Source organism: Octopus bimaculoides, chromosome 24 (genome assembly GCF_046866305.1).
Source record: "Octopus bimaculoides isolate indiv1 chromosome 24, ASM4686630v1, whole genome shotgun sequence".
Classification (NCBI taxonomy): domain Eukaryota; kingdom Metazoa; phylum Mollusca; class Cephalopoda; order Octopoda; family Octopodidae; genus Octopus; species Octopus bimaculoides.
In genome coordinates, this window is record NC_142951.1 from 33279555 (window position 1) to 33300677 (window position 21123).

The window sequence follows — 21123 nt, forward strand, 5'->3', positions numbered from 1 at the left end:
CACTTGAATACTGGGGTCGATGTAATCGACTTAGTTCCTCCCCCGAAATTGTTGGCCCTGTGCCAAGATTTGAAACCAATATTAAAACTTGAGAATAACATTGAATACAGGATATATAATGCGTCGAGCGTAGAGTAACGACGCATGTCAAATACGAAACCGGATGTGATAAACAGCTGATAATACTACAAACATTAATTTTATACAAATCAGTTTATACGCATTAAATCGAATGTATTTTCTAAATAATATATAGGACACTTTTAGAATACCTTTAGAAAGGTATTCTAAATGTTGAGGCTTGAGAAACTTCAAAGGGCAATTAATTAATTTGTTAAATATATTTTGTGAAATCACTACAGGATTGTAGCAGCCATGTGTATATTAGGTTGCTAGGTAGCTGTTGCTAATTTAAGACCATGCTTTTAAGGATCATTTCTTAAGTATGTGTCGCAACGGTATCCGGTTCTATTGAGCGGATCAACAACATCACGATGATGCGTGATCGTATTGGGTCCTGAGCGTGAAGCAGGATTTCCTTAATCGTTCGTTACTCCGCTTTCAACGAATGTGAGAAATCCATTGAAGATCGTTCTTGAGAGGTTTAACAACTTCTTAAAGAGGGACTCAATACTTTCTGAGTGATGTTATTTTTAACTAAATTAACAATAGATTACGTTTCTCATGCAGCAGTTAATACGGTATTGTGAATTTCGGTTCTAGATATCTCTTCGTTGTTACAGAAATCCATTGAAGATCGTTCTTGAGAGGTTTAATAACTTCTTAAAGAGGGACTCAATACTTTCTGAGTGATGTTATTTTTAACTAAATTAACAATAGATTGTGTTTCTCACGCAACAGGTATTTCGGTTCTAGATATCTCTTCGCCGTAAGCGGATGAAAATATAAGCTTAGGTTTGTTCGACTAAATCAGTGGGTGCAACAAAATAACAGCTTCTTAGGTATTCCAATTTTTAAAAACTACCTAATAAAAATGAAATCGGATTATTTAAAACGTCGAATAACGATGGGGGTCCATAAGCAATAGAAAGAAAAAAAATTGTTGAGAACCTTTCAGTAAGGTATCCCTAGCACAATGAATTGCAGGCCCCAAAAAGGATTAAAATTAATCAAAGGACGTGACTAAGTATGTCTACCAGCTGGTATTGGGACCTGAGCGTGAAGCAGGATTTTCTCTATCTACTACTACTGTTGCTGTTGCTGCCGCCGCCACCACTATTTACCACTAAATAAGCTGTAAACAAAATATTTCAACAAGGTAAACGCATGTCAAATACAAAACCGGATATTAGAATCAGCTGATGATGTCATCGCACAATTTAACAAAAACATCTTATACAAACCAGTTTCTAAATATTAAATCAAATGTATTTTCCCAATTTTAAGATGTAGAACAATTTAGAATAAAATTATTAATGATAATATATAGAGTGACTTAAATTTTCTTCAGAGCATTATTAATTAATTTATTTTAGGTATTCTCTAGCACCACTACATAATTATACGGAGCATACGTATATTATTTTGCTGGGTAGCTAAAGTTAATCAAGACCATGCTTTTAAGGATCATTTCTTAAGTATGTGTCGCAACGGTATCCGATTCTATTGAGCGGATCAACAACATCACGATGATGCGAGATCGTATTGGGTCCTGAGCGTGAAGCAGGATTTTCTTAATCGTTCGTTACTCCGCCTCCAACGAATGTGAGAAATCCATTGAAGATCGTTCTTGAGAGGTTTAACAACTTCTTAAAGAGGGACTCAATACTTTCTGAGTGATGTTATTTTTACTACATTAACAATAGAAAATTAACAGCGAAGAAGGGCGAATGCGATTGAAATTCCTTAGATAATTGCTATCAACTCCATAGTGAACAATGAATCCGCTAACAGTGGAAGGGAGAGAACTCAAATGATATTTCTGGGAACGTTTGTTCAGGATGACTTGTGACATTTTTCCGTCTCTTCTTTCGTGTTTATAATATCGGGAAACGATGCGAATCTATGAAGATGATTCATTAATTGCCATTAGTTCGTTTGACTAAATTTATGCCGTAGGGGTAGTTTCAGAGAATTTGTTTAATTCTGCCGGAATATGAGTAAGACAGTGTGAGAGAGAGGGAGAGAGGACAATCACCTCAATTAAAGATATTTTAGTCGTCAATGGAGCCTCTAATCGGTCGCTAGAATTGTTAGAAATAGCAGTTAAATCTCGTTCAAGTCTCACACATCATTTAAAAAAAAAAATGATCTGGACAAATTAGATCAGACAGACTACATGGTGCTACATAAGCTCCCTCATTGGGGGAGTCATATAGGGGTCGATTCATTGGCCTTACAATTCTTCAAGGCGATTCCCCCAGCATGGTCGCAGTCTAATGACTGAAACATGCAAAAGATTAAAAAAAAAAAAAAAAAAGGTAATCGCAATCTGTTTTCTCGGAAAACATACCTTTGCCGAATAATGAAATTTCCGGAAAGATTCGAGGAAACGAATTTGGATTATGGGAGAAACCAGTCTGTAGGTAGGTCAAAATTGTTTGGAGTCGCGTTTGGGGATCGATCTCAGTAACAAAGATTTTCTTTGACTTTCGTAAAATAAAAAGTAAATTCACCGTAGAAGGAATTCGAACGTCAAGTGACGGAATGCGTAAACATAATATGCACTGTCATGCTATTAGCTGTCAGAAGTGAAAGTGCTCACTGCTAGTGAAGTATCTGTCTGTCTGCCTGCCTGTCGATTCTTTGGCTACGGCCGCGCGAACTTTCGAGTAATAGATAGAGAGAGAGAGAGACAGACAGACATATAGCTCGCTCCGGCCAGTCATGGTATTAGCTGTCAGTAGCCAAAGAATCGACAGGCCAGCAACAGTACAGTACGCAACTGGTACTTAATTTATCGACCTCGACGGAATTTGAACTCAGTAAACATAATATGGTATAACCTTAAAATATCATTAAGGTTGGTGTTTAATGAATATAGATAATTTTAAATAATCCTTTGGGATGCGGGGCAAATCGATTTTATCGATCAACTGGTATTTAATTTATTGATACGGAAAAGGTGAAAGGTAAAGTTTACATCAGCAGTATTAACAAACCGATAGTACTAAGTAATCGGAACTTCGCCTAAATTTCAGTATCATCTCTTAATAATTTATAGTTTTCTGTTTGGGGTGTAGTTTATTTCATATTTGAATGAACACAATAATTGCAATTTACACCGAAATTGATTTTGATAATCATTTGATATAAATATAAAACAATACGATTACTTATGGAGATAACATCAGTCGGAACGTTTATTGGTGTTTCACCGGGAAGTAATTTCTTAAGCTTGTAAAAATATAATTCACTGTTGAACCATACGGAATTTGAATTAACAACGTAAAGTGAAATAATGTGTAGACATAAAGTATTATCATCTGAAAATATTAAGATTGATAATTATATTAAGTATAAACAGCGATAAGTGATAATACAAGCGAAGAATAATGACGCATGTCAAATACGAAACCGCATATTAGAAGCAGCTGATGATACAATCGCAAAATTTAACAGAAGTAGTTTATACAAACCAGTTTATACATACTAAACCTAATGTTTTTTCTTAATATTTAGATACAAAACAATTTAGAATAACTTTAAAAAGGAAAATATTTATTTAAACTTTACATTTACTTGAAAAATTAATTAATTTCTTTGTTAATTGTATTCTTCGAGACCACTACATAATTAGAACACCAAAATGTATATTAATCTGCCGGTTGCTGTTGGTTATTTAAGACCATGCTTTTAAGGATCATTTCTTAAGTATGTGTCGCAACGGTATCCGATTCTATTGAGCGGATCAACAACATCACGATGATGCGAGATCGTATTGGGTCCTGAGCGTGAAGCAGGATTTTCTTTATCGTTCGTTACTCCGCCTCCAGCGAATGTGAGAAATCCATTGAAGATCGTTCTTGAGAGGTTTAATAACCTCTTAAGAGGGACTCAATACTTTCTGAGTGATGTTATTTTTATTAAATTAACAATAGATTGTTTATCATCTTTGAACATGGTGTTGCGAGATTGTTAATTTCGGTTTGTCGTAAAGTCGACCTCGACGGAACATTGCGGCTCCAAAAGCATTTCGCAAATCGATTCGCCACCGTAAACGGATGAAAATATTAAAACTTCGGTTTGTTCGATAAAATAACATAGCTTCTATCAACTTTTACAATCAATAAAGTATTCCAATTTTTAAAAAATACCTAATAGAAATGAAATAGGATTATTAAAGACAGGGGTTACTCTTTTACTTGTTTCAGTCTTTTGACTGTGGCCGTACTGGAGCACCGCCTTTAGTCGAGCAAATCGACCCCAGGACTTATTCGGTACTACTAAAGCAACACGGTTGCGCGTCCTCGCTAGCTAGTCTTGAGTGGTCGATCCTAACCCTAACCCGCGTGTGCAAATGAATACGTGTTTAGGGTTAGGGTTAGGATCGACCACTGAAGACTAGCTAGCGCGACTGCGCGTTCGGGACCGTGCTGCTTTAGTAGTACCGACTTATTCTTTAGAAGCCTAGTACTTATTCTATCGGTCTCTTTTGCCGAACCGCTAGCTTACGGGGACATAAACACACCAGCATCGGTTGTCAAGCAATGTTGGGGGGACAAACACATACATATATACGACGGTCTTTCAGTTTCCGTCTACCAAATCTACTCAAGGCTTTGGTCGGCCCGAGGCTATAGTAGAAGACAAAAAAAAAAAAACTGTTAAGTAGTTTGTCCAGCTTGCTAAAGATTCTGTCAGCTCGTCGTAAATGATGACGCATGTCAAATGCAAAACCGGATGTAACAAACAGCTGATAGCACTACTACATAATATATATTTTATACAATGCAGTATATATATATTAAATCTAGAGTAATTTCTAAATTTCAATAGTCAGAACTATTTATAATGATGCTCGTGACCATAATAAATGACAGGATCTTGATTTATTTAAAACAATAATTACTGAATTTGCTAAATGTATTCGGTGAAATCACTATAGGATTGTTGAAGCCACATATATATGGGTTTGCTGGGTAGCCAAAGTTAATTAAGACCATGCTTTTAAGGATCATTTCTTAAGTATGTGTCGCAACGGTATCCGATTCTATTGAGCGGATCAACAACATCACGATGATGCGAGATCGTAGTGGGTCCTGAGCGTGAAGCAGGATTTTCTTAATCGTTCGTTACTCCGCCTTCAACGAATGTGAGAAATCCATTGAAGATCGTTCTTGAGAGGTTTAACAACTTCTTAAAGAGGGACTCAATACTTTCTGAGTGATGTTATTTTTAGTAAATTAACAATAGATTGTTTTTCTCATGTAGCAGGTGTCACGAGATTGTTAATTTCGGTCATCGACACCCATCAGCTGGATAGATGAAAGTCAGACCTCGGCGGAATTTGAACTCAGAACGTAGTGCAATTGATTGATGATTCATTTTTTTTTTCTTTTTAAACGAAAGACTTAATATACCTGCTAGAAACAGCAGTCAAAGCTCTTGTTTAAATCGGCGATTTAAATAAGAGTTTTGACTATTATTTCCAGCTGGTAGACATACTTAATCATGTGTTGCAATTAATTTTAATGCTTTTTGGGGCCTGCAATTCATTGTGAATATGCTAGTGTGTTTACGTCCCCGTAACTTACTGGTTCAGCAAAAGACGCTGATTGAATAAGTACTAGGCTTACAAAGAATAAACCCTGGGGTCGATTTCTTCGACTTAAAAACTCTTAAAGACGGTGCTCTAGTATAGCTGCAGTCAAATGACTGGAACAAGTAAAATAATACATATACACTGACTAACTTAAAAGCCGTCCTATCTGGCGGCTTTTAAGCAACTGACCCCGAATAGGAAGATCCGCAAACAGATCTCTGTTTCCTCCAGAGTCATATCCCAAAGATGATCATATTCGTCGCAAAAAAATCGCCAAAAACAGTCGCAGTAATGAAAACATAGGAATTGCGGATTCGGTCCGGAATGTTTTTAATTTACTCGCGGAGTCAGCCTGATTCCAAAATGGTATTATATGTTGGGCTACGGCCTCTAGGAGTAAAGTTGAAAAAGTGTGACACACTGACATTCGCATTTATTATATTAGATGTTTAATTTTGGGGAAACTGTATTTCAATCTAAGTGTATTTTATATATAGCTTAACGCTTTAGCAAAAAATGAAATAAGTAGCAGGCTTTAAAAATATAAGTTCCAGGGTTGATTAATTCGGCCGCTGTCTAATGACTGGAAGAAATTAATAAAAACACACACACACACACACAACCAATCACATATTTTTATATATTTATATGTTGGGGTAATAGTGATTCTCGAAGCACATCACATACAGCTATAAAGTGTAGCATGTAAATGCACACACACAATATTGATTTCTGACGAAGGGACAATAGAGTTGAATGAATTCGCGTCTCCCTGTATAAGACTGATACCTTTTGTTTTATGAACCAAGGAAGGGATCAAGAAGGCAAAGTTTGAACTATTTGTCTATTATTATAATTTTATTCACCTGAAATTATCACAGACGAATTTCGTATTTTGTGGGTCAGTTTTGTTCCGCAAAGGAAACGGGACATAATTAAGAAACATAACCACGTTTTCTTTTGTTAGAGTTATGCCCCTTTAAAATCTTTTACTTTTTTACTAATGTGTAACGTAAAATCAGGCCTCCTTCCAGGGTGGACTATAATAATCCCTTCTGCTATAGGTACAATGCCTGGAATTTGGGAACAAGGGACTAATCGATTACCAGTACACAACTGGTACTTATTTTATCGATGCCTGAAGGAGTGAAAGGCAAGAGTCGACCTCGGCGAAATTTGAACTCGTAGCGTAAAGGCGTACGAAATTGCCGCTAAGCATTCTGTCCGGCGCGCTAACGATTCTACCAGCTCTCCGCCTTCCTGGGTGAAACTATTCTTGTTGGCACTCCGTCGCTTACGACGACGAGCGTTCCAGTTGATCCGATCAACGGAACAGCCTGCTCGTGAAATTAACGTGCAAGTGGCTGAGCACTCCACAGACACGTGTACCCGTAACGTAGTTCTGGGGGATATTCAGCGTGACACAGAGTGTGACAAGGCTGACCCTTTGAATTACAGGCACAACAGAAACAGGAAGAAAGAGTGAGAGAAAGTTGTGGTGAAAGAGTACAGCAGGGTTCACCACCATCCCTTGCCGGAGCCTCGTAGAGCTTTAAGTGTTTTCGCTCAATAAACACTCACAACGCCCGATCTGGGAATCGAAACCGCGATCTTATGACCGCGAGTCCGCTGCCCTAGCCACTGGGCCATTGCGCCTCCACATGAGTGAAACTATAACACAAAAAACAACGTAAATAGAGGAATTGATAAGTGTATTTTTAAACTGTTATCGCCATAAATCATGTGATACATTTACGCATCTAATTATATCGTTTAGACTCTGCACAGTTTTGCACTCTTTCCTGTCAACCCCAAAAAGCTACCGTTCCAAATACTATCAGTCCGGTGGGATAAGGGAGTGGAACAGAAGGAGGGATGGCTATCAGCTGAAATGCCATGTGACAGACATGATGATTTTTACATCCTTCTTAGTTTTCGATTCTGTAAACCGTGTTCAAGTTTCCAGTCCAATTCTTTTATTCCTGTATTCTTTTACTTCTTTCAGTCATTTGACTGCGGCCATGCTGGAGCACCGCCTTTTGTCGAGCAAATCGACCCCAGGACTTATTCTTTGTAAGCCTGGTACTTATTCTATCGGACTCTTTTTGCCGAACCGCTAAGTTACGGGGACGTAAACACACCGACATCGGTTGTGAAGCGATGGTGACACACACACACAAACGACGGGCGTCCTCAACCATCGGGCCTCGGGCTAGTACCAGGCCGCGCAGAAAGAATAGATTTTAAGATTTTGTTTCCATTTTATTGACTTGACAGAATGTTTTTTCATTATATATGCATTATATATGTAATAACTAAATTATATATCATGTACTTAATTGGCGGGGTTGGGGGGTTGTAATGGGCGTGATTCCTTGAGACCCGTCCGTGATGCAACAAAGGTTGGGCACATTGAATAACCATCTCCAAGACCAGAATTTATTTTGCGATGGCGGGCAAGAAGCGAAACAAATAAACGGTTGATTGTATCGATTCCAGTCTTTGACATAATACTTTATACTTTATTTTATCAATCCTGATGGATGACAGAAAAACAAACAAGTTGACCTGGGTGAGATCTGAACTTGTGAAACAGAGAGGTCTTATCGTTAATATACTAAGGTATTTTGTCCGACGCTCTTGTGATCCATAAAAATTAATGTAATTGTCTTTCGTCACAGGATTTGCTTTGTAAATGTCGTCTGCGTTCATCTGCTTCCTTTTAACTGTCAATTTTCCTTTCCTTTCTTTCTTTCGCTCATATTCTATAATCTTTTGTCACTTCTTTTGCGTCCCTTTCGCTTTCTTCTTCCATATCTCTCTCTCTTTTTCCAATCTTTATATCTTCAACTGTTACTCTCTCTCTCTCTCTATCTCTCTCTCTCTCTCTCTCTCTCTCTCTCTCTCTCATTCTTCTTTTCTTTCTTCTTTAGGCTTCTTTTTTCTTTCTTCCTTTCTTCTTTTCTTTATCTCTTTCTCTCTCTCTCTCCACCGCTATCCCTCCCCCTCGCTCTGTTTTGCAATTTCCATCTTCATTTTCAAATACTAACTTTTTTTTTTTATCACCGTTGTTACTTTTTGTAGTTGTTCAACCCCAGATCTGCCCCGGTCGAGCTGACCTATCATTAAAGGCATTACAGCAGTTCAGCCATGACCATTACTTCTTATTTTCAATCCTTATATGTATGTATGTATGTATATATGTATGTATGTATATATGTATGTATGTATGTATGTATGGTAGGGGGGGCACGTCTAATCTATCAACCCTTCTTTAAGACAGGAGAGTGATTTTTGAAGGAGAATTGGCTTCTATTTCTAGACCACCCAGATGTTTCCCTATTCAGTTAATTCATTCAAACGGTATTCATATAACATGAGATGTGGTTATTTATTAAAAAAAAAACTACCCCAATGATTTCTACTCTATACTTTCAGACTTTTTTCACTTTTCATTTTCATTAAAGATCATCTTGTCTTCGTATTTTACCATCTTTTATTAAAAGAATGAATAAGCAGAAGGGAAAGATCGTATATTACAATCTTTCCTTTCTCCTTATTCATTCTTTTAATAAAACCGTTTTTTTTCTTTTATCATATTCTTAAAACACTTTGTCATTCATACCAATTCTTTCTCTTAGACTCTCATTTTAACACTCCTAGCGCTTTTTATATTCCTCGTTTCAGTTAGCTGTCAAGCAGTTGAGCCTTTTACACTTTTTCTTGCCTTTATTTCATTTTATTTTTACTACATTTTCTTTTATTTATGAACTCCTGTCTCTCCATTTTCTTCCCTCTATAGAATTCCCTCCCCGCTCTCTCTCTCTCTCTCTCTCTCTCTCTCTCAAAAGCACACTTGTCTTTCTGTCACTTTACATCATCTTTCTCTCTTATCTCCCTCTTTCATTTTTTATCACTCTATCACTCAATTTCCTTGTCATATTTTCGATGTTCCTCCATAAAATAGTTGCTCTTCACCGCACACACACACACTCATACGTACACATTGACACATACAGACACACATACGTACACACACACACACTTCCCCTCTCTCTCTCTTTCCATTTCTTTCAGTCTTTTTCTAGCTTTCCTCCTACTTCTATTGACACTCCTCCCCTTCGTTCATAATTTCCTCCCTCCTTCACTTCTTTATATATTTCACTCATTCTCTCTGCTATTCTGCCCATCTCTCTCTCTCTCTCTCTCTCACACACTTGCTGCTCCTCTCTCACTCACTCCCTATCTCACTCGCTCACTATCTATCTCTTCGCCTCTTTCTCTCACCCTCTGCATTTCTCTTTCTATCTCACTCGTCGCTTCTTTCGCTATTTTACTTCCTCCCTGTCTTATTTCACTCCCTCTCTGCTATCCTTTTCCGTATGTATATCTCATCCCTTCTCTCTCTCACTCTACTTCACTCACTCACTCTGTCTCTTCCTTCTAACCTCTCTCTATTTTTCCTCTCCTTCTCTGTGTTTCCCCAGCGTCGCGTAACTTTCCTCCCACTTTTCTTCCTCCCCTTCTCACGTGACACCACGATAACGGCTCCTCTTCAGTTACACAGACTGGATTCAGTCTTCTCTGGCCATGGAACCTCCTCAAGTTTCTCTTAAGGTAAGAAATCATTTACAATATAACCGGAAGTATATACCCCATCTATGTGTATATATACATATACTATACACCTTCTTCTATGTCGTATGTATTTAAAATATTTGTATATACGTAAGTATTCAGAACTTTAGTGGTGCGGTTTACGGGTTAACGCGCCCTTCACAATCAATGGATGAATGGGTTTTGCTGTGTTCTCTTATTATATTTATATATATATTATATATATGTGTGTGTGTGTGTGTGTGTGTGTGTGTGTGTGTGTGTGTATAAATATATATGTATCTATATATCTATGTGTGTGTGTAGAGAGAGAGAGAGGAGGAAGGGAGAGAGATATGTGTGTGTATATATATATATATATATATATATATATATTTGTGTGAAGCTACATGCATGGACATGCACATGTATAATGCATTCACACGCAAAAATCATGAATACATGTCATATATATATATATATATATATACACACACATACAAACACGTATATACACATGCATAACGTATACAGCATATATACGCATTTTGTTTACACGCATAACCTATTTATTTTTTTATTGTTAAAATGCATAGCTATAACGATTGAACATTATTAATAAGCGCCCTCCACCATACATACACACGTATTTACACACATACTCTCTCTCACTACCACACACTTCAGTATTGTGTGTGTGTGTGTGTGTGTGTGTGTATCAGTCATGTTCAAAGTAGTCCCAAAAATCAACAACCAGGGATTTTTTGTCAGGCGCTCTACCGATTTCGAACCCAACCAAAAAAAAAAAGGACCAGTTACGTGGTCTACTTGACATACCAGATATAGCAGTCAAATCTCTCCTGTTCATCCCCTTCGTCCAGACCACACATTTAGGGGCGGAGGTCAAGAATACGCACACCACCCGTTTTCGGCGTAACCCTAACCCTAAACCCCGGGTGTGCATATTCTTTACCTTCGCCCGTTTAGTAATGTTGTTAGTCTTAAATGTGCACCGATTGACCAAAAGAGGGCTAGCTCCTATGTAAGCTCTCGACCGGCTAAAAAGAGCAGTCAAATCACACTCTAGAAGTCTTTATATATATAAAGTGATGTGGAGTTAGTGAAGTTTTAGATGGCTTTCCTTCGAAGTCCCACCATACCTTATAGAAAACAAGAAGAGGGTTCGGAGGCGGGTAAAAAATCTGACCCTTACCTTTTTCCTTCCCTCATGTGGTATGACAGACATTCCGAAGCTCTGCTAAAAAGAGGGAAGGAACATGTTGGTGGTGGGGTCAAGTGAGAGGTTCATTATGAAAAGAAATGACAGCTTATAAGATGGATTATTTATGGTAACAAGTCTGCAGTTCAGAAACTGATCTGAGGTTTATCATTTAACAACAAAAACAGTAAAAAAGAAGAGAAAGTCTAGATGATCACGGCGGGAGCGCCTTTGACCATAGAGCTCGCTCAGGGCTGCGTGACCCAGGTAGAGAAAGGGTGATTTTAAAAAATCTAATACTTGACATCTGGCTATGCAAGATTGTATATATTACGTAGTCATATATATACAAATGCACGTACACATACTACCTCTACACGACCACTGGATGGCTAGAAATAGCAGCCAAACTTTCCTCGGTCTAGTTCGCAGTGGTTCCCTGGATTTTCACCCCCGAACACCCTTTTTATTTCAATTAATTTTCCCAACAAATGCCCCCCAGACTCTTTTAAAAGCTTTGTTTACTTGAATTTTTTGAACCCAGCTCATGGCCGCCAAAATTTGCGAACTTCTTCTCCTACGTGGATACCCGACAGGTTAGAAATAGCAGCCAAATAATCCTTCCGCCCACTCACATGTACTATCTCAGAGAACACCGTGCGTACGATTGTAATTCGTGATGTAACATTGATAAAAGATATGATGGTCTTAACTGGAACGCTTATCGTCATAGTTCTCTTTCTATTCGGTGTGGGCTAACCTGGGTTTAAAAAAAGAAACATTACCACCACCATTATCACACATATACACTCATAACTTGGGGGGAGAATTTAACGAGGTTAGACCAAATGGATTGATTCGATAGACATTGATGATGATGGTGTGAAATGAAAGAGAAAACTGATGGAAGGACAAAAAAATCTGGATTTGACATTTGATGGCGAAAGAGGAATAAAGAAAAGAAGAAAGAAAACAACCGTCCCGTCAATTACAAAGAGCAAAGATTTTATTTTATTTTATGCAGTTTCTCTGCATCAAAATAAAATAGGAATTGATGTGTTTAGATTAGTGGTTCTCAACCGGGGTCCATAGAAGATTTTGTAAAAAATCATGGGCAATAAATGGGTTATATTTCTATAATACATAAAATATTTTTGAAATTTTCTCATACAACTCCTAATAATAATTAATTGGGAAAATATGATAGAATTTTTTTAGACATCGAATGGCTAAGGGGATCCACCCGAGTAAAAAAAGGGAATCAACAAGGACCACGGGTAGAAAAATGGTTGAGAAACACTGGTTTAGATACATAGGAAAGTATTGTAATTTTTTGCTCTCTAATGGGACAACTGGTGGTGATAGAAGTGCCCCACGGTGCTAGTTTTATGTAAAAAAAAATAATAACGTCCAAACACAACAAGGTCCACGGATTTGGGGCGAAAGGCGTTCTGTTTGTTGATTGTATCGACACCCGTACTTGATCGGTTTTTTTTTTTTGTTGTTTTGTCTTTTTTTCCGGCCTGGTGGGAATGAAAAGCAAAATCAACCCCGTTGAGATCCGAACGCAGGATGCTCTGCCATTTCTCCCAGTCTTTCACACATACACACACACGTGTGTTTCTTTGTGGAATAAATAAGTATATATATATATATATATCACACACACACACACACACATTACTGCTCTGACGTTTAGTCTGCTTTTTTTTTCGGATATCTGATCCACTGACGTTATATATATATATATACACACACAGACATACACACTTCTGTGTATACATATATATGTGTGCGCTTGTGTATACGTAATATAACTTATGTTTTGGTCACTATTAGTCTAAGCTGTGTCTAACTTAATAGCAGCAGCACCACGGGGGTGTATGTGTGTGTATGTATGTATATACAACATTCGTTCGTTTTAGAGATTGTGCTTAGAACAATTCTGATGTTATCAGAATTGATTTCGTCATCATATATTTATATTTTTAACTGCGGAAATTGAAATGATGCCGACACGAAGATAGGAGATAATCCATACCCAGACAAAATAAATCTAAACAAAGTTACATTACAACGAATTAATCCACCTTTTTATACCCCCATCATCATCAACATCCACAACATTTATTTTCACAAGATAACATCGCTACCTGGTCACGCGATATGCTAGAAATAGCAGCTGAATCTCAACCTATTCCCAAACGATGCCGTCTTAAACAGAGGGAAAAGTTAGATAAGGATGTCTACCCTTAAAACTTTGCAGAGATGGTCACGCCTGGAATACCTCTGATTAGTATATCAGTTGTGCGCATGTCTTTAGTTTTCATTGTGTATGTTGACAAAATTTCAGTCGAGCCTTCCTCGTCCTGTACGTATAAAATCACGACCTATATATATATATATATATATATATATATATATATATAATAGGTCTCGATAGATGGGCGTTTATAGATGTGTGTGTATAGTGTGTGCGCGCGCGCACGTATATTTATGTATATTTATGTGTTTGATGTTTTCTCTGGTGTCTCCGTCCGTTTTCACTTTTAAACTGTTTAATATGAATATTAGATGTGTGTGTGCGCGCGGTCATTATAATTATTTTATCAGCTATTGCACCATTAGCCATTATGTGGTGATATGATGTTTACGTATGTACATATGATTGTGGACATTAGCAATATGAGTGTCTCCTGTGTGTGTGTGTGTGTGTGTGTGTGTGTGTGTGTGTAAACTTGAATAGAGAAATAGAGGAAAATTCTTGGAATAGGAACCTCGAATACTACAGTTTAGTGTTAGTTTCGCATTTATTTTGCGTAGAATTTGTGCTGTTTCACGCATACACACACAGTGTGAAGCTGGATAGGGTAGGTAGACATACATACATACATACACACATACATACATACTCACTCACTCAAATATACACGTTCGCGCTATCGAGTGTGCATATGTATATGCACGCACAACAAAAGCAGACATGTACTCACACACAAACTGAAGGCAATTATGGACATACATACTGAAATCTGACATAGACTCGTACACACACACACACACACCAAATACATCCATAGTCCAAGCAATAGAAACACATCTAGGAGACATGTAAACACACTCACACTCCCTCCCATTATCCCTCTCTCACTGAAGTTACCCAAACACATGTTCACTCTCTCTCTCTCTCTCTCTCTCTCTCCCGCCCTTCTAGGAATGTTTGCTAATGTTTTTGTTTCTTTTAAAATCAAATATAGGCAATGGAATCGTGTGTGTGTGTCGCTCGCCCGCGCATTATTATTATTATTGGCAGAAGTCACAGACTAACTCACGGGCCGGAAGTTTCGTACATTGGCATTTATCAAACTGACTTCAAATCACACTCCCACACTTATATATATAACTATGTCTTTCTAGCCCCTGTGTTTCTCTTGTCCTCAGTGCCAAATCTTGGTCTCCTAAATTGATAAAGACTTAAAGACCGGACCAGTCGCCTCGAGCTGACCGATAAACCCCCCACGCCTTTGCTCAACTTGCTAGAAATAACAGCCAAGTCTCCTCCTCGAACCACACCCTACCATCTTTCCAACAAGAAACGACACTTTAGATGACGTATTTTTAATTCGTGTCGGAAAAATAAGTTTGGACGGTCACCGTTGGAATATATTTGATTACAGATCTCGTTACTTGCCATCCTGAGGCTTACTAACGTGACAGCTGTTTGGTCCTCCCGCCACTTCGATGGACACTAATCAAAGGCGTTCCAGCCATGACTATTCCAATCACTCTCTTTACGATATAGTGTATCCAAGATTGCACATTGTTGTATGTCTTTCCTTTAATTTAAACGAACCTTTAAAAAGAGTTGGTCCGAGTAGACGCGTGTGTGTACGTGTGTCACACCCACTGACCTTTACTGAAGAATCTATAATTTTTCCGAAGAAATATTAGGAGACAGAATGAACGATTGGAGCAATTCTAATTCTTAAGCCTTCCTCTCGACTAAAAACACATTTCCAGTTTTGTACTTCACAAAACGTCATCTCTCTCTCTTTATGATTATATTATGTGTGTGATTCTACCTAGCCAATTAGTGGCGTCCTACATATTGGTGTGCCTCGATTTTTAACGAATCCTTTTAACTGTGTGTGTGTGTGTGTATATATATATATATATATATATTATTGTCTGAGGAGAGTCATTCTGTTTTAATGCCTTATTAACACACTCACCGGTTCGATTTCCACTCATTTACTTATTTATTCCGAAATATACATACATACATACATACATACATACATACATACATACAATGCGTGGCGTCGTGAGCAGGGGTCACTGGGTTGACATTTATCTTGTGAGTGTACCTTTAATTCCAAAGGTTACAGTTTTGTGTCGGCTTGTTCTATCTGAGAATTACGTCAAGGGTACACTTGTATGTGGAATACCCAGACACTTATAGGCTGATTCAATGAGCTGGTAATTCGATTGGTTGAACAACCGAATCCTTCTCGTTAAAGACAGAGATACATTTGTCTATTCATCCATCTATCAATCAGTCTTTATCTGTCCATCCATCTGGCTGTTTGTCCATCTGTTTGTCTAAACATGTCTGTCTCTGTCTCTCTCTCTATATATGTGTGTGTTTCTATCCCTCTGTCTGTCTCTGCATCTATCTATCTATCTATTTATCTATCTATCTATCTATCTATCTATCTATCTATCTATCTATCTATATCACCATTTATTCATCTACCTGATAGATGGCTCTGTCTGTCTCTATCTATCCCTATATATATATATATATATATATATATGTATATATAATTTTCCACAGGATGTTGAAGTTTCTATTTCTTTTAAATATACGAATTTAAAAGTTAAAAACCTTAATATATATATATATATATATATATATATATATATATATAATAGGAAGAGGTTTGTGAGTGTGACTACGAAAGTCTAGGACAACTTGGATATAGATATAAATCAAAAATATATATATATATATATCTTTCCATTTATCAATCCATTTGTCTGCCTGCATCTCTGTCTATCTTTCCGATAGATGACTCTGTCTCTATCTATCTATCTATCTATAACTTTTTTTTTTGTATACACACACACAAATTCAATAGAGATTGTTTATGAGAACAATATACTTTGCAAAATAAACTAATAATCTTGATGTCTGACAAAATGCCACTTGTATAAGGACATTATTTTTCTATTGACAAACACCAGAAAACACATACACACAGAATCGGATGTTGTATGGCCTGAAAGAGAATATAGTAAAATTTCTTTTCTGAGTAAACGTCTGGTTGACAAGTTGTTTGATGCTTTGCTCTTGTGTAATTACAGCCATAGGGTGTGTGTCTGTTGTGTATGGATGGCTGTGTAAACTCTTGTCTCTATTTTCTGTTTTCGTCTATATAATATCTTTCTGAGTACATGTATATATTATCGTGTGTGTGTATATATATATATATATATATATATATATATATATATATACATACATACATATATTTGTTAATAAATGTATATAGGTCTATATGTGTGTGTGATATATTTATGTATTAACGGCTGTGTTCGTTGCTGTTCCTGAGCAAACAGTCTTATGATGAAAGACACCCAGTCCAGTCGTGACCACCCCACTTTTTTTATTCCATACATAGTGTGTATCTGGGATGCCATTATCTCATTTGCTTTTCCTTTCGCTTCTTTATAGCTGTAAGGGATGAGTTGACTGCTATTTCTAGCAAATCGAACATTTCATTAGGCTTCGATATGCCTGTACGTTGTTGTTGTTTATTTCTGGAGCAAACCAATGGTCTAACCATGACCATCCCGTCTTTTTAGGAAAATTCGAGAACAACATTATCCAATGTATCCTTGCGTTTTTTTGAGACGGTAAGGTGAGCTTTGATGGATATTTGACTGTCCTTTTTAGCATGCCGAGCTACCTTGTCGGTTTCGATATATTTGTAGTCAGGTTAATCAATCGATTGGTCATTTGTCGAAACAATATTCTGTGGTCTTTCTCCAAATCCGAAACCCATTTTGACGAGCATATATATATATTTTCGATTTTTGATTTGTGTATAAAAACCTTGTGAATGGTCCATTATTGGCGTTTGTTCTTTTTGTCAACTCTGGAAATCATTTTAACGTCTATTTCGGACGACAGACTGTTTTAACGCCTGTCTTATATATATATATATATATATATATATATATATATATATATATATATCCTCTGTATGTGTATATCGTTAGTAAATCAGAAATCCGAAAAAGAAACACAGTTATAGAGCAGTAGAGTATATAAAGATAGATATGGCCGGTTTCTGGGGTTACCTCTTAGGCCCAGGGTCTGAAGAAACGCTGTAAAACTAATCGCTTTATGGACGTGAAACCTAGGGTAGCCCCATAGACCGGCCATATCTATCTTATATAGGAAAAATAGAAGTTGGAAATGCATTGAGAATAGTTAAAATATTTTTTATTAATATAGTTGAAGTTCCATATTATTATTTGAAACAAGTTCCATGTACTGAATCAAACTGTTTTAAATTTAAGGGTTGGATGATTAGACAGGATCCGTTGGGTCCAAGGACTGCACTGTGCTCCAATGTCTTTTGGAATGGTTTCTGCAGCTGATGCCCTTGCTAATCCCAACCATTTTACAATGTGTCCTGGGTGCATTTTTATGCCACCAGTGCTGCTGAGGTCACCATGCAGCATGCACGACTACGAACTCTGAAAGTGGGGTTAGTTTTATGCTAAGGAATAAAGGGTGAGAGTATGAGAGAAGGGAGGGGCAAAGCAGGTTAAGACAAGCTTCTCGGTTCTTCATAGATGCTCTACTTTCTTCACAATTTTGGTGAGACATTCATATCCACCAGGCAGTTGTTTCTTCTCCATATTTTCATCTCTTTTATCCTCAATTCTTCTCTTTCACTCTTCTGCTACTCGTTGCCTTCTAAATTCTACAGTTTTTATTTACTAAAACTCAAGTGTAAAAGGACACCAAATGAAAGTCTACGGTGTGTCAAGTGACCAGATTAGACATCCGGTTAATTGTGTGTGTGTGTAGTTCTATTTTGGGACGGTCATTTTTTTTTTATTCTTCACTTCAGATTTATTTTATTATCGTTCTTATTTTATGTCCTATGTCAGAACAGGAGGAGACACATGGAATGGAGAGTCGCTGAAGAGGTCACAGGATGCGTAACAAAAGATTTCCAGACAAAGGACATGAAACAAGAACAATAGTAAATCTGAAGTGAAGAACGAATATACAGTGCACGTGTTTAGTTGGCAAAAAAAAAAAAAATGACCAACCCAAAATATAACAAGTTTCAACACGATTTCACATCAAGAATTTTGCAAAACAAATACATAAGCACACACACATATATATATATATATATGTGTGTGTGTATTTCTTCTATCTTAATGAATAAAAATTCTTCTGATAGAATAAATGGGTTAATAGAAACCAATGTAGCAAAGAACACACAATAACTGTGGTTTAGTTCCTATTTTTAAGGCAGGAACTCCTTGAAATTTTGGGTATTTGAGTATATTTAAAAATTTAAGGAATGGAGAAAACGCATGTTATAATTGCATACTTTATTCCTACATATGTTTCAAAGGATTACAACCTGTGTGATCCATAGGGATAGATCCCTATGGATCACACAGGTTGTAATCCTTTGAAACATATGTAGGAATAAAGTATGCAATTATAACATGCGTTTTCTCCAATCCTTAAATTCTTATATATATATATATAAATAAATATACAGGCACAGGCATAGCTTTGTGGTATAAAGCTTGCTTCCAACCCACATGGTTTCAGGTTCAGTCCCATTGCGTGGCACCTTGGGCAAGTGTCTCAACCCGGCCAAATCCTTGTGTGTGGATTTGGCAGATGGAAACTGAAAGAAACCCATTTTGTGTATGTGTGTGTCTGTACCCCACCTTCGGCAAGTGTCTTCTACTCAGCTGAGTGGACTGGAGCAACGTGAAATGAAGTGTTTTGCCCAAGACCGCAATGTATCTCCCGGTCAAAAACCACAATTTTATGATCATGAGTCCAACACCCTAACCACTACGCCGTCTTCCTCCATATGCCATGTATCTAAACACATTTAATGCCAACTCCTCATCTCATGGCAATACTCACATGCACACACACGCACACACACACACACACACACACAAATGGTATACAAAGCGTCCTGCATTAACATAACTACAATCACACATTTCTGTAATGTGGTAGACATCAGTGCACCATCATGAATAATAAGCTATTGTGTTCGTTCATTGTGCGCTCTCAATGTTTTACAAATGGCATGAAGATATTGTGTTTTAAATGCATTGAATTTTGATCATTCTGTTTGGGACATGGTGACATTCTTGGGTACAGTGTTTGAGAATGGGGCAGTGAACCAGTCTTGCTTTTTGTTTAAGTCTGTAGTCGACATGTTGGCATAGACAATGTGCTCAACAAAAGGCCTCATATTTTAACTGGCACTCCGTCGGTTACGACAAGGGTTCCAGTTGGTCCAATCAACATAACAGCCTGCTCGTGAAATTAACGTGCAAGTGACTGAGCATTCCACAGACACACGTGCCCTTAGCGTAGTTCTCAGGGAGATATGGCATGACACAGAATATGACAAGGTTGGCTCTTTAAAATACTTTTCATTTTTGCCAGCTGAGTGGACTGGAGCAATGTGAAAATAAAGTGCCTTGCTCAAGGACACATGCCTCTGGTTATTGAACTTATAACCTTACAATCGTGAGCCGATTACCCTAGCTAATAAGCCACACACCTTCACCCTCATTTAGATTTCTGTGTCAAATGTAATGCTTATTTATTCACATTGTTTTCAGTTAATCATACATTATCTCATAGCTTTGAGATTTCAATGATGTAATTGTTTAGAATGACATTGTTAGGTCAGTGTGAGAGACCAGCTCTGGTCAGTTTGAACATAAGAGGTAGATTATTTGGCTGGATATGGCAGGGTTAAGGCAGTGAGCTGGCAGAATGGTTAGCATATCGGACAAAAATACTTTGTGATATTTCTTGCAACTCTTTACATTCTGAGTTCAGATCTTGCCGAGGTCAGTTTTTTTCTTTTCATCCTTTTAGGGTTGATAAAACAGGTACCAGTTAAACACTGGGGTTGGTGTAATCAACTAGCTATCTCCAAAATTTCAGTCTTTGTGTCTGTACTTTTTACTCTTTTACTTGTTTCGGTCTTTTTGACTGTGGCCATGCTGGAGCACCGCCTTTAGTTGAGCAAATCGACCCCAGGACTTATTCTTTGGAAGCCTAGTACTTATTCGATCTGTCTCTTTTTTCGAACCGCTAAGTTACGGGGACGTAAACACACAAGCATCGGTTGTCAAGCGATGGTGGGGGGACAAACACAGACACACAAACACACACACACACACACATATATATATATATATATATATACATATATACGACGGGCTTCTTTCAGTTTCTGTCTACCAAATCCACTCACAAGGCTTTGCTTGGCCCGAGGCT

The 21123-nt window shown here is 37.4% G+C and overlaps 1 protein-coding gene and 4 non-coding genes across 6 annotated transcripts in view; all 5 read left to right on the forward strand.

Annotated features, from left to right (window-relative positions):
- Positions 1 to 413: 413 nt before the first annotated feature.
- Positions 414 to 646, forward strand: LOC128250835 (small nucleolar RNA U3). The gene has a single exon (XR_008266809.1). It is a non-coding gene; the product is annotated as a small nucleolar RNA U3 (small nucleolar RNA).
- A 922-nt stretch (positions 647 to 1568) lies between these two features.
- On the forward strand, positions 1569 to 1801 carry LOC128250834 (small nucleolar RNA U3). The gene has a single exon (XR_008266808.1). It is a non-coding gene; the product is annotated as a small nucleolar RNA U3 (small nucleolar RNA).
- Positions 1802 to 3804: 2003 nt separating this feature from the next.
- On the forward strand, positions 3805 to 4036 carry LOC149131266 (small nucleolar RNA U3). Its single transcript, XR_016238302.1, has one exon. It is a non-coding gene; the product is annotated as a small nucleolar RNA U3 (small nucleolar RNA).
- A 1082-nt stretch (positions 4037 to 5118) lies between these two features.
- LOC128250837 (small nucleolar RNA U3) lies at positions 5119 to 5351 on the forward strand. Its single transcript, XR_008266811.1, has one exon. It is a non-coding gene; the product is annotated as a small nucleolar RNA U3 (small nucleolar RNA).
- Positions 5352 to 10125: 4774 nt separating this feature from the next.
- Positions 10126 to 21123, forward strand: part of LOC106876774 (type-1 angiotensin II receptor-associated protein) — a 32539-nt gene continuing 21541 nt past the window's right edge. The window contains exon 1 of one of the 2 annotated variants that reach the window (XM_014925463.3): positions 10126 to 10342. In XM_014925463.3, coding sequence (XP_014780949.1) covers positions 10316 to 10342 — 27 coding nt within the window. In that variant the 5' untranslated portion in view covers positions 10126 to 10315. The remainder of the gene's footprint in view (positions 10343 to 21123) is intronic. The other variant, XM_014925464.3, reaches the window with a different exon arrangement.